This window comes from Lissotriton helveticus, chromosome 3_1 (assembly GCF_964261635.1).
Source record: "Lissotriton helveticus chromosome 3_1, aLisHel1.1, whole genome shotgun sequence".
NCBI lineage: Eukaryota > Metazoa > Chordata > Amphibia > Caudata > Salamandridae > Lissotriton > Lissotriton helveticus.
In genome coordinates this window covers 1,264,940,020-1,264,966,513 of record NC_136061.1, presented here as the reverse complement: position 1 = coordinate 1,264,966,513, position 26,494 = coordinate 1,264,940,020, and the positions used below count along the sequence as shown (strand labels likewise).

The following is a 26,494-nucleotide window of genomic DNA, read 5'->3' as shown; positions in this document are numbered from 1 at the left end:
ATGAGGTTGGTGGGAAGAGGCCAAGTCCCACTTGGACTTCTTATGTTTTTTTTGGTCTTACGTGAAGATTTTGACCGCAAAGAAGATCTGCCTTGGGAATAACTTTAGTAGCGGGCCTGCGCTCCTGGCTTCAACCTGGAGCGGGACCGGTGCCGAGCCTTCCAGTATTTCACTACATAGAGCTTCATGTCACGTTTTCAGATGGCTTTTGGATTCATCTGGGCGCAGCTGTTGCAAGCCATAGAGTCTTACATCCAACTCAAGCACCACAGGCACACCTCATAGGGCCTGTTACATGCATCTGCTTGGGAAAGTCCCTTCAACATTTAAACCTTGTTGTTTCAGGCGGTGACATGTCCCTAAAACACAATGGAAACTTTGGAAGACAATCTCTTCAGAAAGTGAAGGAAGAAGGAGGAAAAAAGAACGGAACTGACATCAGCGCACATGGGAGGCGCTTATATGCATCTCTGCTAGTCACTTCTCGATTGGAATAGCGTTGTCATAGATTTGCACAGAGCCGCCTACGGGCAGGCAGGAAGACTGATTTGAAGTTTTCCAGGTCTAGTCTGCAGCCTGGGGAAATTCACACCGTGTGGGATCTGCAGTTAGAAGTATTGATCAGAAACATGTTTCTGACACTACCAAAATGTAAAGCCTTAGGAGACGCCACACCACTGGATGTATTTCTCTTTTTCCAGCTGCAAGGAAAGGTCTAGGCTTGAGGCCCTTCTTTTCCTGTGGAACACCAGGCTATTGAGCTACTCTCATAACCGATAAGCAATCATGACTGGCGGATACTAATGTCTAGCATTTATAACCCTGTTCCATGTTTGAAGACAGTGAAAGGTTTAAGGACTAGCCATAAAGAGTAAGGAGGAATCTGGAATCCTGAGAGACAGATAAATAATTATCCTTCAGCTTTATGCACATGAAGGAGGAGTCAATTTAAAGACTGCTTGATTTCAAATTCCTTCAAAAACTCTGTTATAATCCATTAGATATAACATTATTTGGACCAGATGTTATCACTACATTAAAGTGGCATGGGCATTCAGGGGAGGATTTAAGGCTGTTCTCATTGTAATGTTCAGTCATAAAATCTGTACTAGCAAATTATATTTATTAAACTTTCAATTATGACAGAATATGTGCTGCTCGACACCCTGCTGCTGGTGATGTAGGAATATGTTAGAGAAATCCCAACACCAGTATGTAGTTTGACAGTTAATGAGCTGATGCTGGCAAAGTTTAAGGTGACTTTGTGCCAGGGAAGGCTCATCATGGCAAGTTAGGGGTTATCAGAATGATATGTGCTATTGGTAGTGACAATGTGTTGTGGAGATGGTTAATAGACATAGATGATGGGTAGATGTGCCATTTATTGGGGGTGCCATGACACCATTCCTAGTGGTCAGACGCCTATGGTTGTGAAGCACCTTTGGTAGTTTCCCTCTATGTCCATAGATATGCAAATTACTTGCTGGTTTCACATACTGTATGTATACTGTTCACTATGATGCACTCTCTGTATGACTTTATAGTGTGCAATGATATATTACTTCTGCGAGGTACCTGTTAAAGATTGATTTGTTACTGAAACTTAAATAAAAAACAAAAGGGGCCTTAAGCATAAGAAATACAGTTTTAAATCTCAGAATGTACGTATAAAGCACTGGTCTCAAAGAGGCCCACAGAATATGAAGATTCATGGAGCCCTGGAGAGGAGAAACACTTTCTACCCTTTGTCCGGATGGGCTCCACTGAAACAGAGGCTCTGAGACCGGATCAAAGATGGAGTCTTCCTACTCATTGTCACCACTATGTCACAAAGCCGTGCTGTGATTAAAGGAAGGGTGAATAGTGGGAAGAAACCCTTACCAGCAAGTTGGCCTGCTAGGGGTAACAATGGATGCAATGTATCTGCAGGAATTAGCCAAATACTACAACAGCTCGAGTTCAGCCCATACAGCAGTAATCCCACTTAAAACATTTGCCTCTGGCTACAAACCTAGGAAACCCCCATTTAAAAAAATGCTTTTTATTGACTTTCATAAGTTTGAACATTTATCTTTGACAGTATGTGTTGTGCATATTTTCATACATACAGTCCTAGGAAACCCCTATATGGATGCTAGATCAGGATGTGAAAACAGCCATCAGTGATGTGCAGAACTTATAACTGATCCACAAGTTGTCTAGTGGCAACGATCTGGGTGGAGGAAGGGAGGTAAAGAAAGGGCTCAGCAAGGAACGACTATCACCAGAAGCGAGAGTCACTTTAACAAACCACAGGTCCAAAGAAATGCCTTTCCAGACCTGCAAAAAGCTAATGTCAACAGAGATCTATGCCCCTTGATTCTACTGAAACAGTTAACTCTGGGGCGCCAACGCATTGTGGGATGCAGCCACACTCTCCACCATAACGGAAGTACATGATCCTGTGAGGCCGCTGCCTCCCATAGATGCCTGGCTGTGGTGGGTCAGAAGTGATCATGAGTTGGGGCTGGGAGTGCTCCCTGCGGATACGGTGGTGGCCAGGTGGGGGACTGAATACTGATTTGCAACAAAGCACATGGCACCCGAACTACACTGAGGCCCATGGTTTACAGTTCCGCGAAGGGTTATCAGTGTTCAGAATTGGATGGCGCACAACATGTAGTGGTTGAGTGGTCACAATGGGGTAAAGTTGTTTGGTGCTGCTCGTTCAGAGAGAACCCTAAAACTCTGAAACCAAAGGGTAAGAAGGCTAACCCTTATGATAAATGAACTAACCAATCAAGCGCACACAACAGTACTAACGATATGAGTAATCAAGTTTAAGTCTTCACAGGATAAGATCACACACGAATGTTCTTTTCATTCCTGTTTTAATAAGTATGTGAATGTTTCTCCTATCAAGGAGATCCATACAGAAAGAAACTAGCCGACACGTGTTTCGTCAGTAAGGGTGTTAACCCAATGACTCTTCAGGGCTGAAATGGTATGGAGTATCGTAATATCGGCAGAACGGTGATAATTCCAACCCGCTCCTGTTCGGGTTTTTCAAAATAAGAGTGTGCAATGGTCGGCACACGGAATCAATGGTAGTACCACAAAAGTGTGTTTTTTTTTTACAATGGCGAGTTTTGCCAATTGTCGCTGCCTAGACAGCGGTATGCCGTAGGAGTGTAACGTGGAGGATATTTTCAGGATGCCCATATTATATCACTGTAACACGGAGCTACCCTGTGTTGCAGGTGGTGGTAGCGACCCTTCCTGGCCACTCCTGTTGCCAAGTCCCTATGGCTGGAGGGTCTTTGAGAGTACCACTCGACACTGACTTTTTCTACTAAGACACCAGTTGATTCTGGGTGGTTGGTGGGCACCAGAATAGTCAGACTATCCAACTTGGGCTTTATGGACACCTGCCGGGCATCCGGGACATCACAGCCATAGGCACCGCTTGTGCAGGCGAATTAACAGAGGACAGTGTACTCCTGCAGGTAGATCTAGTATGTGCCTTCGATACAGTACATTGGACTTTTATGTTGGCAGTTCTGCACAAGATGGAATTTAACACATGCTTTTGCCATTTGATCGAAACACTTCTATACACCAACCTATGGAGGCAAGTCAGGGTCAACAGTGTGCGGTCTTCCTCCTTTTCCATACAAAGAGGTGCCTGTCAGGTTTGCCCACTCTCACTTTTATTTTTCACATTTGTCTTCGAACCCCTGGCAGAACTGATAAGAGTTAATACCTGTGTACGGAGGTTACGCTGAGGGCATGACCATGAAGATAAAATCTCTTTGTATGCTGATGACATGCTTTTGTATGTCTATTTAAAGTATACAAAAAAGTGATGGATGGAAAGCTTGAATTATTCTCAGTCACTGGTAATTACTTGGGGCCGCATTCCATCCCACTGTTATTTTCCACATTATGCCACCTCAGTTTGGACCCCGCCATATGCAAATGGGCTGCTGCATTGGGAACAGTGCAGCCCGAACTGGCATGCCAGATCCTCCCTGAAACGGAACACAAGCATCCCAGGACCGGTTTTGCCCTAGTTAGGGCTCATCAGCCAGGTATAGCTTGGTTCCAGTGACAGAGTGTCCAGTATGCTTTTATGTACATCCAGCAGCCTGCCATCACAATTCTCTGACTCGTGCAAATACTGCAAATGTACGGAGATGCTTTAGGTCTCAGGGTGAATTGGTGGAAATCTTCACTGGTCCTGCAAAAGGGTGATTCCACACAGGATGGATAGGGTCAGGGCTGCATTTGAAAGAACTTATAGAGTGGGCCATCACACATCACAAATCTGTCGGTTGCGGGGCATTATATAAAATAAAATTCCTTCCCAGTTTTTTGTCTGTTTTCCAGCATTACCTCTTTATACTGCCATCCACGAAATGTAACTGCTCACGACTAGGGATTATAGAATTTATTGTATGGCAACAAACCAACCCCTGACTTCCAACCACCTTCCCCACCAAGCCCCCCACACCTCCCACTCTGTACCTCCAGTGACTACACTGCCTATTCTATGCTGGGAAGCAGAGTGCAAACACATTAAATGGTTGAAAAGAATATCTGTGGTTACTCCCCTGTGGCATGGTACATGGCTGGCACAAACTAGCAGACGTTTGGTTACTCATGGTGGGACTTAATAGGTAAATCAATCCATGGAGCCTTATGGATGGGCTGCCATATTAGATAATTGGGGATTTAGTAATGGAGTTCCAATTCCATAAATCACAATCTTTCCAATATTTACAGGTGAGGCATGCCGTGTATTCATGTTGAGACAAGCTAAAGATGGTCCACAAAAATAGCGCTCTTGGGATTAGGTTGATAATTGGGTGACAGGGAAGGGGGCCATTTAAAGTCTCTATAAGCCCTACTATTACACTTTACTTACCTACTTCTGCAGATTAGGGCAGCATAGGAGGGGGATGTTGGTGCCCTCCAGGATGACTATTGAACTGAAGATAAAACGGCCTCTAGGGAGCTGGTTATTTCTGTGTTTTCAATTCGTTCAATTTAATTACATATATAGGTTTTAGCACTGCCTGACATGACTCTAGTGCATGGGTTGGGTGACAAATCCTGACTGCCTTCGATGTAACCCTGCACCAGGCACTTACTATCATACTGTATGGGAGTGTCAGAGTGATTGACACCTATTGGAAAGCAATCAATGAAAGATTGGGACAGATGGTGGTCAAAGGCTAGAATGGTCCCCAAGATTGTCCTCCTGGAACTGATGGATACCTTAGGTGGCCTTCGCAATGTTCGCACTTTGGTGCCTATGGGATATGTGGTGTTAAAGAGTGATATGGAGCACCACTGAAGGGAAAAGCAGGTCTCTTCACTGATAGAATGAGTTAAGAGGCATGGATTACTGTGCTAAAATGGAATTACTGGCCTATAACTGGCCTATAAAGCTTGTGGGTTACACCAGAAATACTTTTAAATTTGGAGTTCATGGACTGCCTTCAATGCAAGCTTGCAAAGTAATTGTGGTACTTATGTAAGTATGCCATTCACACTGAGCTGTTTGATGATTAATGTATGAACCCACTGTGGTAATTCCATTTATGAGGCATCTGACACCCAACTGCATGTTTTATATTTGTTCTTTGTATGTTAACATTATATAAAACTGAGATACCAAAAAAGAAAATGTGCATTCGATTCCTTCTCTTTGTGAAACACAGAAGAGCCATTAGCAAACCTTGGATGGCTCTTTCTGAAAACACCGGAGGGCTTGTCCTGGCCTGCGTGTCCATTTGAGAAGCCACAAAGCCTGGAACATCCTCAAGCAACTAAGAGCACGCGATGAAGACTTCAAATTAAGTCTTTATGGGAAATTGCTAAGAGACATCCCCACTTCTGCCTTGCACTGATTCAGGACCCAGAGAAGGATAGAAAGGCCCTGTTCTGTCAACCACAATGTCCCGTGCCCTAAACAAAGCATCCTTAATAAGATGAGGAGAGCTGCCAGGCCGGACTACACATCAACAGTCCTTGAATCGTATAGTTGACGCCAATATAAACCAGTACAATACGAGTTACCAAACCAAAGTTTAATGTACTTGTGAGAGTGCGCGGGGAACTCTTACTTTTCTCAAAATTGTTCCCAAAATATGGCTGCAAATCACACGGACGACATTTGCAATAACGTGTTTCAGACGAAAGTGAAGTCGATGAAAAGTATAGTCTTTGTCTGTAGGCACAGAGCATGCAGATTCTAGAAAGATGCCTATGCTTAAAGCTGTTAACAGCACAGTCAACTTCCCTTCATGGTGGAATTTACATAGGGGAACTGGTACCAATGTCATCTATTTGTTGACTAGTTTTTCTGAAAACAGCCAAGCAGACTACGACTGAAATTATTCTTTAACCACAATCATAATGTACATAAAAGGCGTGATCAGCTGAGATTGTGCAAAACCAGTTGAGGATGGCACCAGACCTAGAGAAGATGCCACCACCACCACAAGCTGCTTTCCACAGGCTGCTCTCCGTTACCGTGCTCTATTTTTGTATAACTCCAGGACTGGTTTCTTCGTGTTTTTGGGAAAGTTTTAAAAGTCTGCGCTAACCTTGCAGAAGGTGCGACTGCAATAATGGCAAATGCAAGAAGGAGGTCTGCTGCAACTTACAGCACTACAGAACTTTAACAAATTCTTGTGAGCAGGCTCTTTGCCATGTGGCAGACTGATACAACTTGTACAGTGCAAACAGTCAGCCAGGTCGCATCTCAGACACTGTGTCACTACAGTGTGTGAGATGAGACCTGGCCAATAATATATCTGACCCCATTTGTTTCTTAGAATTCCTGAATATAAAGATGTGTGAGCAAGTAAAGTTTTCAGAAGAGTGAAGCGTATTACCTTGTGGAATATCTTAGCTGGTGCCATCTCAACCCCATTCAGAGTCTTCAAAAGGAACATCGGCCAGGATGAGGCATTTAACCGAAACCCTGGGAAGAGCAAGATTGACAACTTAAAGCAAGAAGTATGGATTCCTTATTGTACAGTAACTGAAAACATCGGATAATATGAACCACCTTTTGATTAACGTTACAATGATCAAATACAAAAGTGGTTCAATACATTGCCTGAACACAAAAATACTAAGTGTTTGCATTACACTGAAACACACACATGGTCCTTCATTTAGATACATTTTTTTTCCTAAAAAGAAATTTGGAATGTAGGTCATTGTTGTTATTTTTAAAAAGAAGCACATTAATGTGCTCATGGGCAAACATTTACTACTAGCCAGTTTATTTCTGATTTTTTGAGAGACAGAATAACAAGGAACAAGTAGATGGCACTAGTAGAGCACACTGATACAAAATGTGATTAGCTGGCTGAGAAGCTATTAAAAGATTATTAGCTCAAAACGGACATGTACAAAACAGCTGAGGATGAGAACTTCGGATTGCAGTAAAAAAACTATTGATAACAGACTCAACATCGAACTGAATGGTCCCAAAAATTAGCTTGCAGTACGGCAAATGTTAAACTTTTCTACACATGCAATGCAAACATGGGAATATGGCAAACAATTGCTATGCAGTAAAACCTTACACTTTATTTTCACAGCAATCATCCTAAAATAATCCTGTTTTTGGCAAAGTTACTTACACAAGATAATGAGCTAACATTACATGTATATTACCATGCCCAAACTTTAGGCAAATTTGCACATTATGTTTATTTTTTTTTTTAATCCGCATTACTTATTGTGCCCATGCATCACAGCTTATTACATTCTACTGAAGGGATGAACAAGTTACATACTTTGAGTAATGCTCTGTCTGGTGGACACCCTATCTAACTGCAGATTCCTCACCTTAGAATACTTCCCAGGTGTCAGACTGGATTTGGAAAACTTTTCTCCAAGCAGTACTCCCACATGCCGCGCAGTTCAGCACTGACTCAACACAGCCTCGTAAGTGGCAGAGGGGACCTGCATATAAGGACAACCCCTAACGGGCTGGCATCAATTTCGTGTCTTTTCCCTTTCCACACCTTCATATGTGGAGATGAACAATTGTTGATGCTCAATACTAACTTAGGACGTTTTAAGGTGTTAAAAGAGGCCACTCTACAGAATTGGGAGGCGGGAGTGCGGTGAAGAATTTGCAGGTAGATTTGAGTATCCAACAGAAAGTGTTTCCGTAGATAAACAACTTGTTTTTTCTGATGGAGATACCCAACTGCATAGTCATCACCTTAGAATAGATTTCAAAGCACTACCTCCACAGATGCAGGGTCTGTGGGTGGACTCAGACCAAACAAAATCTCAGAGAACGGAAGGGGCAAAATGGATCTGGCTGTCATGGCAGTGGTTTTTCATGATGAACGTGTGCACAGTGCCAACGATAAGGATTGGCAGATGTCAAGGACATGCCTTCTTCATGCTCTCAGAGTGGTAGTAGCCTTAGCCATGGTGGATTTATCTCTCAGACCCTCTGGAGACTGCTTCTTGGTCAGTGCGTAGCATATCTTAATGTAGAGGACTATTGACCTCGATAGTGCCCTCTTCTGCATAGCCTTCTCTTTTTGCTCTAGCGAACCACACAAAAAGTTGAGAGTCCACTCAATGATCCTTGGTACAATCAATGTAAAAGCTTCCTGTTGTTGGAGTTTCTCCTCGTCTTTCGTGAGGGGCGGATGGGGCAAGGAATTCTGGCAGAATGATGGATTGGCCAGAGTGGAAGGGAGTCTCAAACTTTGGCAAAAATACCATTCATGCCTTCAGCAACAAGTTGACTGGAAAAAAGGTGTTAAAGGGTGGTTAAAGTGCCTGAAGTTCACTTATGCAATGTAATCACAATGAGGAAGATGGTCTTAAAAGTCAGGAAACGCAGCCAGAATGTATGCCTTGGCTCAAAGGGCATACACATGAGAAGTGTAAAGACCCAGTCACAACTGTGGCATCACAAAGAGTTTTGAAAGAAACAAGTACCAAACCTTTATGAAATCTCCTCACGGGGACAGAGCTAAGAGGGGCAAGATGGCGGTCGCTCACTCTTGAGCGCCCGCCCGACCCTTAATATTTTTCTGTGGTGCTGGCGTATCGGCTGGCCCCTACCTAGCTGCCTTGGATGCACATAGATCCTGGAACAAGACCGCAGGGACACAGCCGCTTGCCTAGCTGCTGACCTTGACTGTGGGGCCTGTGGCAGCTGCAAATTGGAGGAAGTTCTTCGCCTGACCAGGCTCGTCCGGTGCACCCTTGAAATCCGTGACAGCGCTGGGACAGCCGACCCTCCTTGCTGGTCCCTAGCCCCATTGGGGGATTCAGACCCAATTGCGGGGGAGGGAGAGCAACAGCGGTGAGGGGAACTGCATGAAAGATGTGGCGGATTCCACCACGCTGCCACAGCCTGCCCAGGAAGGGCGGGCCTCCCGCCACATCTCCAGATATTGCCCAGGGGGGAGGGGGTGGCCGGACTGCATCTCCCACTACAGGGCCCTGGAGTGTTAAGAGGGAGCCCCACCCTGCATATAGCCGTGAAGGGAACAACCACAAGATTCTGTTCAGCCCAGGAGGGGGTGTACCCGAAGAGAAGGCCTGATGGGGCTCATTTGACACCCTGAGCAGCCCACAATACCCAGAAAGGTAGGGGAGAGTAGTAAACGAGCAGTGCAGCCGTGGGCCAATCAGCGGCAGTCCCTACAGCAGGTGCCCGTTCCCCGAGGGCCTCAGCTGCTCATGCCATCTGCATTGTGTGCAGCGCAGGGCAAGTCTGCCAGCTATCAAGTGCTGTGTACACCACAGGGCCACTGGGGGGCCTCTGGTTCACTGGTGAGCTACCAGACAAATAAGGCAGACCCTTCAGGCCAATATGGAGCATGATAGAGCCCCAGCTACACTGGCCTAGTCTAAAATTGACAAATCCAAAGCACTCATAGGTGGGAAAAAGTAGGGGGCAGGCGAGGAACCACAGACAGCCCAGGCACAGGAAGGTGGGGACACCACTGTAATCCTTCAGGCGATCCAGGACTCGCCCTCAGCCCCTGAATCCAAGATAGTGATGTGTGAGTTGATGTGGTCATCTTGTGCCAGGATCTTTGCAACACCACTGCAATGGTTTCTGTAGCCGAAGGGCACATTGCTGAAATGGAGACCAGGTCTGTAACCTTAAAACCGAGGTGTCCCAGCAGAGCTCGGTCTCCAAGATCCTCACAGCCAGGGCTGAAAACCACAATCACAGGAGTAACCTCAGTTTTGTTGGGTTTCCCGAGGGAGTGGAAAGTTGGACACCTGAGGTATTCCTGGGACTATGGCTTAAATTATGGATTGAGCCCACCTGGCTGTCGGCCTGCTTTACAATCGAATGAACACATAGGTCTCTGGCCTTGAAACGACTCCCCCGGCTCCCCACTCCGTCTGCTGAATGACAAGATCCTGAACTATCGAAACAGGGACACGATTCTGCAAGAGACATGGACCTAGGGCCAACTTCTATATCAATGGTGTTTCCGGACTACACCAGGAGGTTCAAGCCTAATGCAAAACGTACGATCAGGTGAAATAAAAACTGAAAGCCATGGAGCGGCAATACATGCTTCTCTTTCCAGCGTGCTTCAGTGTTATTTCTGGGGGCAAATCCCATTTGTATTATTTGCCGGATGTGTCCTTAAAGTAGTTTAATGAACAACACCCCCTGCCTCCCAACCAACAACCATCCAGCCCGATCGCTTGACTCGCAGACACAAGGCTGAGGCGGTGTTTGAACGCACCACTGACAGCCGCAAGAATTGGCCCCAAAGGGATCGCCAAGATCGCACATGTGCCTCAGCTACCTCAGACTCAGAGAAGAGGGTACCTCTCACAAACAAAGGAGGTTAATGCTGTGAAGGCCTCAGTCTCGATTGAGCCGGTTGACTGTTAGTAACTAAGATAATAGCACAAAGGGGGCACAACACTTCTAACTGATTGGGCTATACTAGGGTGAGCCAGAACCACCTTAAAGGTTTAGGACCTCTTGAGACTGGGGCCATGGGGGTGGAGGCTTTATGGTTGGGCTCTGCTACTGCCCACTGTTATGACGAGGTTTCAGTTTGGGTGACAGATGCTTCAATTGGGGTGGAGGGTGAGTATCAGGAGAGGGGGAGTTGGGGTGCTGGGGTTTTGGTTCTGTTTCTAATGTTTAGTTTGTTATACTTTTTTTGAGCAGCACCGCATCAGGCATATATGTTATACACCACCACACTCCCCAAGGCTCCACCATAGCCCCCACTCCTACATTAGAGTGCGTCGGGAGGCAATCGAGGCCTCGCAATGCCCATGGGGTGACCTACCGACCCGACACGCTTCCACACAACCCACCATGAGGGCATTCATGACTATGACAAGCAAAGTTAACAGATTGCTGGACTGTGTAAAGCATGGATCTGTTCAGCAGTTATCCGTAGGTATGGCCCTCTTGGTTAGGTATGGGAACACCAGAGTATACCACGTGGGTTTTGACCATGACTCCAAGGGAGTAGCAATCCTTCTACACAACTCCTTCCCTATGGCGGTACCCTGTGTGAGCCAAGATGTTTTAGGGTGGTTCATACTGGTGGAGGCTTGGGAGGAGGGCTCGCTTACATGTCCCCCCACAATTAGCGACCTCCACAATATGATCACCTCGGGACTTGATACTACCTCTCCCTACTGGCTAACACATCATGAGGTTGGACTTTAGTGATGTCCTGGGCCACTTAGACTTCCTTTGAATGCTCGCAGCAGAGCACAGGGAGGGCAAGGGACTGGCTTGCTGGGCCCCAAGCCTGGGACTCCTGGCGTGCTTGGAACACCACAACATGGGAATACACACACGTTGGCAGCGCATGGCTTACTCTTCCAGACAGATTTTTTTTATTGCCCGCAGCTGGTCTTGGATCCTCACCAGGGGAATATTGGACCATGCACCAATCACCCTAAAGGTGGGAGACACCTGTGGAGAGGGGAAGCGACAAGTATGGTGTCTCAACACTTGGTTCCTTACTGACAGACAACTCACACAGGCCGTGGAAACAGAACTAGAAGCATTCCTTAACACCAACTAAGGGAGTGTGGATGTCCAAGGGATACTATGAGAGGCTTGTAAGGTCACTATACGGGGGAACACCTTGTTCTCGTATCTGAGGACAGGCCCGAGAATCCCTGTCCCATATAGCACAGCTGCAAATCTCAATTCTAAAACTTGTAACCTACAATGGAGGCAATCTTCCTGAGTTACTGAGAAGGCGTGGCTGTAGAGAGGGTCAACCTGTTCCAACTATGTTTGGATGATGCCCGTATGTGTCAGGAGGCCTCGCCACAAGGCTATATGAGTGGGGCTCAACCCTACTGGAGAGAGATGCACTGGAAGGGGCCCTGACGGAGGAGGAGCTCGGCAAAGCCCTCGCAGATCTCAACTCAAGGAAAACCCCTGGCCCAGATGGGTTTCCCACAGAATACTATTGCAGAATGCGAGCACACATTTTAAAACCCATTTTGCGATGCTCATGGAGGCGTGTGACCAAGGTCATTTTCCTGCCGGAAATAGACCTGCCCACTATAGAGGTCTTACTGAAACCCCGACAAGCCCTCGGATCAGTGTGCATCTTATTGACCATCTCATGTATTAATACCAAGGTTAAGATGCTTGCCAAACTACTAGTGAGATGCCTGACACGGTCCTCAATAGCCTAATTCACCAGGATCGATGCAGTTTTATTTCCAGACAAAAAGCACCAGACACTGGATCTGCAGGCTCCATCTTGCCCCAGATAGATTCAAGGGCTTAAAGTGTGCCACAGCCCTGATGCTCTTCGACTCTGAGAAGGACTGGGTCTTTCTCCAGGAGATGCTGGTCAAAACGAATCTAGGAAACAGGTTCTTATCTTATATCCAGACCCTGTACGCTCTGCCCCAAGCGTAGGTGAGGGTTGACTGAGTGGTCTCCCACAGATTTCCAATTCACTGGGGCATCAGTCAGAAGTGCCCCCTTTCCCCTGTGCTCTGGCAATACAGCCTCTAACAAGTTGGATACACCGCAATGCCCAGGACTGTGGCTTTGACTAGGGGATGGAGCTTGAAGACAGAATTGCCCTCCATGCTGATGATGTCCTTTTGCTCGCGATTCAGAAAAGGGGGTGGTGATGAACAGAGTGTCTGAATTAAGCAGACAACTCTTACCCAGTCCAAAGATCAGGGCTTGATCCATCACCGTTATTTAGCTCACTGCCCCATCCCAGCTCAGAACCTGGCTATATGCAAATTAGTCTGTCCCTGGCCCAGTGCATCATGGGAACAGGGCAGACCAAACTACCAAGCCAATTCTTCACCAGAAAGGAGACAAGCTTCCGGGCACTGGTTTCTGCCATTTCAGGCGTCGTCGGCCCGGCTTGCTTGAATCCTGATGGAGCAGTGAGCAAGGGACTCATGTCTGAGTATACCCTTCCACGCTTATGGTGGACAAAATGATTCAGAAAAGGGGGTGGGGATGAACAGAGTGTCTGAATTAAGCAGACCACTCTTACCCAGTCCAAAGATCAGGGCTTGATCCATCACCGTTTTTTAGCTCACTGCCCCATCCCAGCTCAGAACCTGGCTATATGCAAATTAGTCTGTCCCTGGCCCAGTGCATCATGGGAACAGGGCAGACCAAACTACCAAGCCAATTCTTCACCAGAAAGGAGACAAGCTTCCGGGGACCGGTTTCTGCCATTTCAGGCGTCGTCGGCCCGGCTTGCTTGAATCCTGATGGAGCAGTGAGCAAGGGACTCATGTCTGAGTATACCCTTCCACGCTTATGGTGGACAAAATGATTCAGAAAAGGGGGTGGTGATGAACAGAGTGTCTGAATTAAGCAGACCACTCTTACCCAGTCCAAAGATCAGGGCTTGATCCATCACCGTTATTTAGCTCACTGCCCCATCCCAGCTCAGAACCTGGCTATATGCAAATTAGTCTGTCCCTGGCCCAGTGCATCATGGGAACAGGGCAGACCAAACTACCAAGCCAATTCTTCACCAGAAAGGAGACAAGCTTCGTGGCAAAAACAGCGGAGACTGTCCCCCGCCTCATGTCTATCCTCAAAACCTACAGGAGATTGTCAGGACTGTGGGTGAACTGGTTTGAGTCACTCTAGGTTCTCCTTGGGGGGCCGGGGGGGAACAGTGACAATGAGACCTGGCACCCTGCCCTGCCGATCCAGCACCTGAGTTTTCACTAACTGGGGATTCATATGACTTGGAGCCAGCCTCAGCCATAGGATCCAAGCTGACCTAGACAGATGGCTTACACTTCCAGTCAACACATTGGGGCAGGTGGCCCTATATAAAATGATGGTCCTACTGTGGCTCCTTCAGAATTTACCCTTCTTCATCACTAACCACTGGTTCACTACAATAACATCCCAAGTATGGAGATTTCTTTGGATCGAAACCACCCCCAGGATTGACTTTTTAGAAATGTGTCCGTTCAAACTTTGACGGGAGTCTTGCCATGGCTGACATCTATCTCCAATAGTGTGCTATGCATACCATTAAGATGAATGACTGGACATGTGGTGGTTGGGCGGATCCCTCTTGTCAAATGGAGGTGTCTCTACTAGGCTTTAATAACCTTATAGGTATGTTGTACAGCACTCCAGCTACTCAATCGCTCCTGGAAATCACCGGAGTGGTCTTCCGGACCAGACGGGCTGCCTTGAGTTGTACAGAAAAGGACAAGTGGTGATGCCCCTCTATGGCCAGGCAGATGTCTGATACAGACAGTGGGCCTTGAGGGATTCCAGGGATGGGACAATATTGGGGTATCATGCCTGCATTACATTTGGGAGGGTGACCACCTCAAAGACTTTCAATCAGAAATCTCCTATCAAAAATCACAATGTTTATGCTATCTCCAACCCCTGCACGCTCTCTCTGGATATTGGGAGGCGCAAGAATCTAACCCTCTGGAAGCCCGGTTGCTACTGGGCCCACTGATCAGGGGTGGCATCTCCCATATTTATAAAGCCCTAGATAACCATTCCCCTTGCACTCTGGGGACCCTGAGGGAACAATGGGAGGGATGGTTGGATCAGATAGAGGATGCTGACTGGAGGGAGGTGTGCATGGCTCCCCAAACCCTAGCAATTTCGTCCAGATTGTTCACTGACCAACTTAAATACCTACATCGTACCTACTACACACCCAATCGTTTATGGAAAGCCAATAAACTTTCATAAACCCAACCTGCGCCAGATGTCATGGAGAAGTGGGAGACTTCTACCACATGGTATGGAGGTGCCCTATTATCCAGACTTCTTGATTGTGCATATTCAAGACCCTGTTGAGGGTCCTGACCCAAAAGCTGGAGGCATCGCCCACAGTCATGCTGCTCGGCTTGGTAGATGAGTTAGGAAGCGCAAGGGGGTATTCAGCCTTACCGGGTCTGGGTATGTTGATGGCTAAATGGAACATTGCCAAATATTGGCAGTAAACAGATGCTCCACCCCTGAAGAAAGGAAAGCTGAGCATGGACTGCTAAGCTTAATTGGAGTAACCAATTTATTTGGCCCGAGGATGCCCTAAGAAGCACCATAAGATAAGGGGAAAGTGGTGGCCATACTATGGATTGTGAACTCGGTGGGAGGGAAGGGTTAATTGTAGATAGTAATGCTATCAATACCAGGACTCCCTGTGTGGGTCCGTTATAATTGTGCTTGCTCTTTTTTTGCTTATATTTTAACTAATAAATTGTTGTTAAAAAAAAGGAAATCTCATCACAGAAGGTGATTTATACAAGGGCGGTTGGCTGGCAAACATAGAAGGAGCCAACACATAACCTTTAATACTGCCTACTGCAAGATCATGCTGGGCCAAAGATAAAACAAGCAGAAGGATGTTTGAAAGTTTTGCTTGTAAGGGGTCAGTCTTGTGAATGCCACTCCAGACCACAAATTTGTTCAAGCATCCAGCAAAAATGGATTTCAGGAAGGGAGCCTAGCGCTTCAGGCGGCAGATCAAATGCAGTAATTTGCTGTCACTCAATCTCCATACATTTCGGTACATATTGCGCAGATTCAGGTGGAGAACCGTGTCCTGTTGCTGAAAAAAGAGATCCTTGTAAATTGGTAGGTTAAATGGAGGACAGATGCTCATGCCCAGAAGAGCAGACTACCACAATCTCTTCTCTCAATCCAGAGATGCTAGAATGACATGGGCCAAGTTGTTCTTGATCTTCTACAGAACTTGAGGCGAGAGAGATGGGGCGGAAAGAAGGATTGAAGCCCTGTGTTCCATACCAACTGGTATGCATCTTAAGACTTTTTGTTCTTGTGAAAACTTTTGGCACTGAATGTTTTCGATTGTGACGAGAAGATCTAACTAGAGTACTCCCTACAAGGAGCAGCCTGTGCAAGTAAGAGCAGTGGGGCTGAGTGGGGGGGGGGGAACTCGACAGATGACGACGAGGAAAAATTAATTACGACGAGGGAAAATTAATTACGACAAGGGGAAATTAAATAAATAATTAATTTTCCCTCGTCGTCGTCTGTGAAGTCCACCTCACCACCCAGTCACACCGCTCTTATCTGCACGGGCTGCTTCTGCTCCCTACTGGAAGACGCCCTGTGTAGTCTGTGGCTTTAGACACCACTTCTGCTTAGGTAATCAACGTTGGCATACAGGGATCCTTCTACGTGGTTAGCGATAAGGAAAATGCCCTGGCATTCGAGCCATCTACAGAGGCACAGAGTCTCTGGATACAGAGACCAGGACCCCTCTTCACCAGCTTCCTGCAGTACCACATGGCGGTGACATCCGTGAGAACTTGCCACCAGCCTCCTCTTGATGGATGGCAAAACTTTTTCAGAGACATACGAATGGCTCACAACTCTAGCAGGGTGATGTGGAGCCAGTCCTCTGCCCAAGACCAGAGTCCTTTGATCTCCAGCCTCCCCAGATGATGTTCATAGACCAGCAAGGACGTGTCCATGACCTCCATCAGCTCTGGATTTGGAAGGGAGAGGAGCCTGCTGCTGGACCAATTGTGTTTGAGGTGGCACCACAGAAGATCTGGAGCTCTCTCTGCAGAGATCTGAATAGCATCAAGCAGATTGCCTTGATGCTGTGCCCAATGGCGCTTGAAATTCCATTGCAGAGCCTGCATATGCCACCTGGTATGGCTGATGAGGAGGATTGAGAAGGCGAAGAAGCTGCTCTCACCAAGATCCAGGATTCAGCATGAAATATTGGTATTATAGCCTGACTCGTTGAGGCGGAGGGAAAGCCCTAAATTCCACAGTGTCCAGGATTGCTCCAATGAATTGAAGCCTTTGTGAAGGAGTCAGGTGGGAGTTCAACTTGTTAATATTGAACTCCAGTGAGGTCGAGAGATTTGCCATTGTAGTCCAAGACTGACTGTGGCACCCACCTTCAACACACACTCGTCAAGGTACAGAAATACTCATATCTTCGCCATTTGAAGAGGGGCCCCAGCCACTACAATCACTTTGATGACACACAAGGGGGAATAGTGAGGCCAAAAAGGAGCACAAGAAACTGAAAATGCTTCTGGCCTATCTTGTACCACAGATAACATCGGTGTGAATGCAGGTCGGTATTGGAAAATACTGGTCTTGCACGTCTCAGGACACCATCAAGTAGCCTTGGTTCAGAACAAACAGGATCTGGGCCAGTGAGAGCACTGAATGTGTCCTTCCTCAGAAAGGCATTGAAAGGCCCGAGATCCAAAATAGGCTTGAGGTCCCCGCCCTTCTCTCAAACGACAAAACAGTGAGAGTAACAACCCTCTCATCTTTCAGAGTCTGGAAACCTCTTGATAGTACCCTTGAAAAGCAACAACAGCATCTTTTGTACCAGAATGGACAGGTCCTCATTTAAAATCTGCCAAACGCATTGCTTGTAATAGAATCAACAGGTTCTTGTTGGAAATCTGCTCCAGTGTTGAAGCAATAGGGGGGAGGAAAAATTGAGCATAGCCATTTTTAACTATTTCTAAGACGCAGTTATCTGAGACTAATTGCTAACCTAGGAACAAGTGTCAAATCCTGCCCCCCAGCTATTGGGTATATGCCTCTAAAGGTAAACTAAAGTGGTTAGGTGGCTGAAGCAGAAGGAGAAGAGGAACTGGAGGACTGAAGTCCAAGCTATCCAGCATGATGCCTTCAATACCCACGTCCACCACACTGGACGCTGACTTCAGGAAGCGACTTGTTTTCAAATACATTTGGATCTCAAAAGCACCTGCCGCCACGTGTCTTGCCCCCAACAATTTTCATGCAACAATAATGTTGTCAAAATAACTACCGTGATTAATGTTCCTCCTGGAGAGAAATCGGGCTTTTGCCTACTGGCAGTTTTGACTCGTAATAAGGTAGCGCCAAGGGTTAATACACCTTCTGCAAAGCACACGTACTATGCAGTTCACAAATAGCCTATATTGTAGCTAGTTCAGTGGGTTACTGCTTTTGTCAGCGAGATCCTTTTATAACTTGTAGTTATAGGTTAAAATCCTAATATAGAACAGTTAACTAATACGTGTCATCAAAGATCTGCACGGTATGGGTTAGAGAGTTTTTGTTGTTGTTTTTTTTACATTTATTTATTAGCTTTATATCTCCAGCATTTTAAAACAAGCAAGGTACAAATATACAGCTGAACCACCCCTATTGAGGTGATTCATGTATCAGCAACATCACAATACCAGCGACCTAGTAGCGATTATGATGATGGATCTTCTTTTGTCCACAATGTTCGCAGTCTCAGTGTCGCATAACCACATCAGAACTATGAGAAGATTAACTCCCTACACCCCCTCCCCACCCCCCCAACGCCCCCCATGCCCCCTCCCCCCTTCTGCTGCCGGGTCTGTAGTGAAAAAGAGAAGGAAAAACTGTTATAAGGACTAATGCATCTAATCCCTATGGTAGGTCGCCGTGTGTCTCACTTTCCCTTTCTGGGGTCTTTCCCTGCCCAGAGGGCGCTGACTCTGAACTGTCTTGCGTCGCCTGGGTGTCCCGTCCCGCCAACTCTCGGAGCATTGCCCCCCAAGCCAGTAGAACCTCCGGTAGTTTGCCATCCCTCCTGGTGTTCTGCATGTGCCCCTCCTCCACTAGTGCCCACTCCTGCAGATCTACCCTCCATTTCGTCAGGGTCGGGCCCTGTTGGGACATCCAATGGATTGCGATACATCGCCGGGCTATGACTAGGCCCAACACAACAACAAGAATCGCCTGCTTACTTTCCGCTTGGGATCCCGTGGGATCAAACCCAGGAGACAAGGTTGCGGGTCCCGGTCTATCAACCACCCCGTCACTCTTGTCAGTTCCTCCAGGACTGACCCCCAATACGTCTGGAGCACAGGGCACGCCCACACCATATGTACAAAATCCGCCTGTACACTACGACATCTCGGGCAATGTGAGTCTCTGGTGTGATCTATGGCCTGGAGACGCTTGGGTGGAAGATATGTCATATGTATAATGTTGTATTGAATTTGTTTGAAGCGGTTACTCGCCGACACCTTCCGCACACTCTCGTGAATTTTCTCCCACTCTCTCGGGGTAATCTCTTGCGGACACACCTGCTGCCATTTATGTTCTACCGTCAGGGGGCCTAACTCTGCCGCTATTTTTGCATATTGGAGAAATTTCCCCGGTCCCAGCTCAAAGGAGGTCACAGCCTCCCGATAAGTGATGAATTTATCGTCCGGATAAAGGTCTGCCAGCATCAGACAGCCCCCCTCCTTCCATTTGTCTGTTGACATGATCTGTTCTATCCGGGCAAAGGGTGGCAGTATGCAGAGGTCCATGTCAGGGGCGAACAGCCGGTCTTGGATCAGACGTCGTAGCACTCGGTTCCATATTGTGGCCCCCAGCCGCACCAGAGGGGGGCTGAGATCCCGTTGCCCCCCTTCCTGCTAAAGTAGCGCTCCCAGCTGCTCGCTTCCATACGTACCTGCCAGCAGGGACCTCTCCCAGGAGGGATCCGTATCTAGCCAAGCGACAGCATGTTGTAGTTGTGCCGCAAAGTAGTAAAGTTCAAGGTCTGGGACTTCTAACCCCCCTTGCACCACCTCCGTTTCAGAACCTCTAGACTCACCCTACACCTCCGCCCATTCCACAGTAAGAAGACCAGCAGGGAATCCAGTTCCCGAAAGACTCGGTGCGGCAGTTCATAAAAAGACCCTTGCATTGTGTACAGACAGCGCGGGAGGACCACCATTTTTATTAGGGCGATCTTCCCCATCAGTGAGAGCTTAAGGGTGTTCCAGAAGGCAATGCTCCACTGCAGGCCTCGGATTATCCTCCCCATATTATGCTGGAAGAAGATTGCCGCGTTCCGTCCAAGCCATATCCCCAGATAGCGAAGTGTGTCGTCTACCCATGGGAGACCCATCTCTGGGCGTCAAACCCCTTCCCAGTCGGTCTGTTCTCCAATAGCGTAAAGCTGTGATTTAGTTTTGTTCACAGCGAACCCGGAAGCTTCCGTGAACTGCGACAGTGCGGCCATCAGGGTTGGCAATGACTGCGTCGGCCGATTCAAGTAAAGCAGCGCATCATCAGCGTATAGGGACACTACGTGCTCCATGTCCCCCACTTGTATGCCCTGGCCCTTCAGCACCGTGCGGAGATGGCACGCCAGCGGTTCCATTGCCAGGGCAAAGAGTAGGGGGGAAAGCGGACACCCCTGGCGCGTCCCCCTCGTTATAGGTATTATATCCGATACGCATTGCCCCGTGCGGACCCTAGCTACTGGCTGAGTATACAGCAGTTTTATCCACCGAACAAACCCCTCCCCTAACCCCATTTTCAGCAGTACCTTCCAGAGATAGGCACAACGGATCGAGTCGAATGCTTGTTCGATGTCAAGGAATACTAGGGGCTTCTGCTGAGCGCGTCCTCCCAGTGCCTGCATTACATGTGATAGGCGACGGATATTCCGCAGTGTGTTCCTGCCTGGAATAAATCCAGACTGGTCATCGTGGACCAGCCGTCTGAGATAGGGGAGGAGTCGACTTGCCAACACCTGACTAACAATCTTGAGATCCACATTCAACATGGATATGGGCCTATACGAACCAGGAAGAAGGGGAGCCTTACCCGGCTTGGGGATCATAACTATCATTGCCGCCCTCATGGAATCTGGGAGCGAGCCGCGGTCATGGGCCTCCGTCAAAATTTCAAGGAGTTTCGGGACAAGGACCCCCTTGTATTCCTTATATAATTCGGCTGTTAATCCATCCATCCCAGGGGACTTTGCTGACTTCAAGTGGGCTATCACCGCTCGTATTTCTTCCTCCCGTAGGAGGCCTCCCAATTCCTCCTGACTGTCTTCGTCGACGCAGGGCAGTAGCAACCCCTCAAGATACATTACTACACCCTATGGGCCCGGGGGCGGGGTTTGAGGTTCAGAGTATGTTTTACATAAATGGGACCGAAAGACGTCATTTATCTCCTGCTGAGTGTATACCATCTGGCCCATTTCCTTCTTCAGCGCCAGAATCGGGTGGGGTTGAGTTTCTGCCTGAATCAGACGCGCCAGTAACCTTGTCACCCTCTGTGTACCATCTCCGCCTGCTGGCAGTTCTATTAAATTTGCCAAGCGAGGCCCATGTGTCCCACAGCTGTTGGCGCGTGGCAGTCCATTCCAGCCATCTCTCCTTATCAGTGGGGAAGTCTTTTTCCAGTGCCGCCAAACGTTCCTCATACCGGCGGAGATCCCTCTCCAACACCTTCATTACCCCCACCTCCGTGGATAGACAGATCCCTCGAACCACCACCTTCATTGCGTCCCATTCATTCGCCCTTGAGCTAGCTGAGCCCCAGTTAACCTTCATATATGCCTCGAGCCCCTGTAGGATGGCATCTTTGTAGGTTGGGTCGCCCAAAGCCTCCGAGTTGAGCCTCCAGAGTGGGACCCTAGGCCGTGGTCTGTTCAACGAATATGTTAGCAGGAGCGGGGAGTGGTTGGACAGGTATCGAGCCAAATATTAGATATCCGCTACGCGGTGCATTGCTGTTCCCTGGAGAAAAAAATAGTCCAGTCTACTATGGGTATTGGCAGCAGGCGTGTGGCACAATACACCCGACGAGCGGGGTTGCGATGCCTCCATGCATCCAGCAAGCCATAACTCTGGAGCATCTGGCCCATCGCTTCTCTTGTCTTGGGTTTGGCCTCTAATTTTGGGGGGTACCTATCTAATTCTCCATCAAGGGCACAATTAAAGTCTCCTGCAATAAGAAGCTCCGTTTCTGGGTCAAGGTCCAACTGCCCTAGCACCCGGCCTAGAAATTCCCCATGATCACTGTTTGGAGCGTAAACATTTACCAGGCATACACTATGCCCATCTAGGGTCCCCACTACCACCACAAACTTCCCCTCTGGATCCTGTATAGTATGTATGGCTTGAAGGGGACTCCTGGTGCCACCCAGATCAGTGCACCCCTGGCGAACCCAGAGTAAGATGTTGCAAAAAACTGCCCCCGCCATCTACGTTGGACATACTCGAGACAGTCTCCCCATAGGTGTGTCTCCTGTAGCAAGGCTATGCTCACCCCATAACGCCGGAGGTAGGTGGCCACCCGGATTCGCTTAGTCATGTTATTGAGCCCCCTCACATTCCATGTTATCAGCTTATATCGTAGTAAATCACCCACCATGTGTTAACAATCTGTGATCTCCCAGCACCCAACTATCACATAAGGGACCCCCCACAGCATTACAAAGCGACCCTCCAAAAAGCAGACACCGTGCGTGCCCCCTAAAGTAACTACATTTAGACCCAGCAGCGACCCCCACACAAACAGAAAAAGAATCACCCCCCCCAGGCGGTAACCCTGCCTGCTCCTAACCCGTTCCTGGTCAGAGGACTCAGTACCCCGCTCCAAAGCCCCACCCACCCCTTAGACCCCCCCCACAACTTGTAATCAATGAATGAAAAAAATGCAAAAAAGATACGTACCAGAGTCCAGGGAAATCCCTCTCCCCCCCGAGTCGATGTTCAGCCGACTGACTGGTACCGTGTAGCCCGGCCCGACCAATGGTCTAGCCCGGCCTCCACTGCACTCTACAGCCAGCCAGGTAGTGGCAAAAAAATACGCAATAGCGTACCCTCCTGAAAGCCACAGGTTTTGAGCCCCCCACCTTTTCAGTCCCCCGAGTCTCCGGGCGAACGGCCCCTTTTACAAGTCCGTTGGGCCTGAGCAGTGCCCGCTGGGTCAAAAATAAATAAATATAGAAGTATTCACAGTGTCCATGACCCCACTTTTCGCTCTCTTACCACCTGGTCCATCAGTCATTTGCCATTCTAGGACTCAACCACCGGGCTGGGGGCACCTCCCGACTCCGATTGCTTTTCCTGTACCAGGCATAATGGGGAAAACTGGTTCTGAGACGGGATTGTCTCCAGTTCCACCTGGAGAGTGCCGTCCGGACCCACCGTGATACGTCCTTTCCTCTGTAAGATCATGGCCTCTTGGATGATGATCCCCCTCCTCACGTCGTTTGTTCCGACGCCGCCCAGTTCGTCGTCGTTGCTCCTGCCAGCCCTGTGTGTGGTCATGGTCCGCCAGGTCCACCGAGTCCATCCAGCCTTCCGCGTCCGATGGGTTATCCAAAAAAAGTGTCCTGTCACCATGTTGTACCCTGAGCCTGGCCGGGAAAAGCAAACTGTATTTAATATTCTGGCTCCGCATCCGTCTCTTCACCCTTAGAAAATCGTTCCGCAGATCTTGCACCTTCCTCTTATAGTCTGGGAAGATATGGATGTCATGATTGTCAAATCTAGGCGGGCCTGTTTTGCGGAAGTGTTGCAGAATCGTGTCCCGGTCCCTAAAATTGAAGAGTCGAGCAATTATGGCCCTAGGCGGGGACCCCGGCTTCGGCGGCGGACCCAGAGTCTGGTGGGCCCCCTTCACCGCAAACATTTTGGAGAGTCGTAGGGACGGGAAACCTTGCCAATCCATTCCTCAAGGAAAGGTCTGCCGCCGGCCCTTCAGCCCGTTCCGGAAATCCCAGAAAGCAAAGATTATTCCTTCTGGACCGCCCTCCGCATCTTCTGCCCGATCCTCCAGGCGGGCCGTGTGATCTCGGAGTGCTGTGACCGTCTCCTTCAGCTGTCGGACCTCAGATTGCAAGGTGCTCAGATCCCCCTCCGTGGTGGTAACCCTTTTCGCCACCTTCCTGAGGTCCAGGCACAGATGGTTGATATCCATCGCCATCCCGTCCATTTTTGTTTCCAGCGCCACCCTGGAGTCACGGATCGCCACTAGGATATCCGCTTTGTCTCGGGCTGCTGCATCTTGGTGGGTCTCCATCTCCCGGTCCATTCTGGGAGATTCCGCCGACGTTGGGCCTGGGACCGTGTACTGCACGATCCTATTAGTCTGGGCTCCTCGTAGCAGCCGGTCCTTCCCCATATTTGTTGCGGTTGCCCAAGGGTGCTTCGCAGGGACCCGCCGCTGTCCAGTAAAACCGCGGTGGGGACCGCCTCGTGTGTTGCGTCCAGGCCCCTGCACTGGTTGCGTAATTCTCGACAGTTCAGGCCGCAAGTCGTCTTTGATGCCGTCCAGGCCTACTCACGTGCCACCTCTGGGCCCCGCTAGGGACAGCCGCACCATCACACACCTGCGGGCCGGGGTACTTCAGCCAGGCCACCCTCGGCACGGGTATCTGCGGATATGCTGCCCTCTACTCAACGGCCCCGCGAGGACCGCACCCCTATGCCCCAGAGACCCGTCCACTAGACAACCATATGCCGGTACGGCACCGCTCCGCCCCGTCACCACGTCGGGGGTCACCCAGGCACCCTGTTTCACTGCAGGGGGAAGGGGGTCCACTGGGCCGCCCGCCAGACCCCTCCAGGGCCAGTCCAGTAAACGGGCCTCTTCACTGCCTCCTGGCACCAACTCTGTGTGGGCGCAGACCCCCAGGCTCCAGGGGCTCGTCCCCGAGGGCCCGTTCACAGCCCCACCTCAGCAACAGAGGCCCAGTCAGGCCCACCAGCAATCCTCTCTTCCCCCTAAACTCCACCGGCCCCCGTGTTCGTCTGGAGGGGGGGGGGGGGGGGGGGGGAGTGGGGACAGTCCTCAGGCAATCCAGCTCCTGCAGGCACCACACAGCTATCGGGGCGCTCCGTCACCCCCAGGCAGTTGCAGCCGGGATGCGAGCAGGCCGCACCTCACCGGCCTCATGTAGACTGCTGCGCCAGGACCCGCCGCGATCGATCTGCTGCCCGTTCACTTTCACCGCCGACTGTCCACTCCTCTCAGCCGGGGCCGCACCCCACCTCTTCTCACGGTATGGGCGCTCTACCAACCTCCGGGGCCATCACAGGCGCGGCGGCGCATCTCACCACATTCCGTCACTGCCCTCCGGCGGCCGCCATTACGGGTCCGCCTCGGATCGCGAGGAATTCCTTAGCTGCGGGCAAAAGTACGGGCTCCGCTTTGACACCGCAGAAGTCCGGTGGGGCCCCCCAGCTCAGGATTAAGTTTTGAGGCACCACTATGCCAAAATTATGTAGGATTCGTAACCAATGGGGCAGGAGCTAAGCGGAATCGCGTCTAGCCGGCCATCTTGGTAAGCCACGCCCCCCTTGGTTAGAGAGTTATGATTTTTTCCCCAGTCTTTCATTATCCTAATATTGTAAAAAGGGTTAATTTGGTTAGCAGGGGCGGCTCCTCTGCTAGGAACACAGAAGAAAAATAAAATGACAATAATACTATTTTATTGTCATTTTTATTTCACTTGTAGTCTGCGACAGCCAGTGTGGGGCAAGGCGGACCATGTCTCCGGGTCAGCAGGAGGGGAGTGGTAGTAGGCACTGAAAGTGCGATTGTTGGTTTGGCCGGCCGTGCACGGCCGGCCAAACCGAAAAGCATGCTTTGATACCTCCAGGCTGTTCCTGGGAGATATCATCAGTTCTCAGTGCACAGGCTCCCAATCCCCACGGAGCATTAAACTGGCCCACTCCGCCTATTTCCAGCACTTCTCTTATGCTGGGGATAATTGCATGAAAGAAGCACTGGGATTGCTTGGGAAGTCTGGGAGCCTGTGCTCCTGGGTACTGTGGTGCCAGTAGCAGCAAGAAAGTATCAGTGAAAGCATTGCTAAATGGAAGCAAAGGCTCAGAAGTAGCTAGCCCAGGCAGCAAGATCTTCGTAAAGACATTTGATGAGGTCTCAACGGAAGCAAGCTTCAAATCTAGTGCCTCAGTTGCCGTTTTGACGACAACGCAAAAAAGGAGTGGTTGTCCGTGGTTGGCCCAAGTAGTCAGTCAGGCTCTGGCGAGGAGTCAAGCCATCTGTCATTCTGTAAATCAATGTATAAGGCATCATAAGTATACTGAGCATCATCCTGAAGTGCCCTCAGCTCTGGCATTGAATCAGAGTTCTTTCTCTGCCATGCCTTTTGTGGTAAATGAAGGATGCACAGTCCACTGTGTAAGTTAAGATCCTTTATTGGTAAGTTCCTTCCAAATAGATAGACAGATTAGG

The 26,494-nt window shown here is 49.0% G+C and overlaps 1 protein-coding gene across 4 annotated transcripts in view; it reads right to left on the bottom strand.

Moving 5' to 3' along the window:
• SCMH1 (Scm polycomb group protein homolog 1) overlaps window positions 1–26,494 on the bottom strand; it is a 407,761-nt gene that overhangs the window by 288,909 nt on the left and 92,358 nt on the right. For all 4 annotated transcript variants that reach the window (XR_013608787.1, XR_013608788.1, XM_078681906.1 and 1 more), the window contains exon 7: window positions 6,885–6,973. Coding sequence is in view for 2 of the 4 variants with exons in the window: in XM_078681906.1 (XP_078538032.1) it covers window positions 6,885–6,973 (89 nt within the window). In the remaining 2 variants the exon portion in view is untranslated. The remainder of the gene's footprint in view (window positions 1–6,884; window positions 6,974–26,494) is intronic.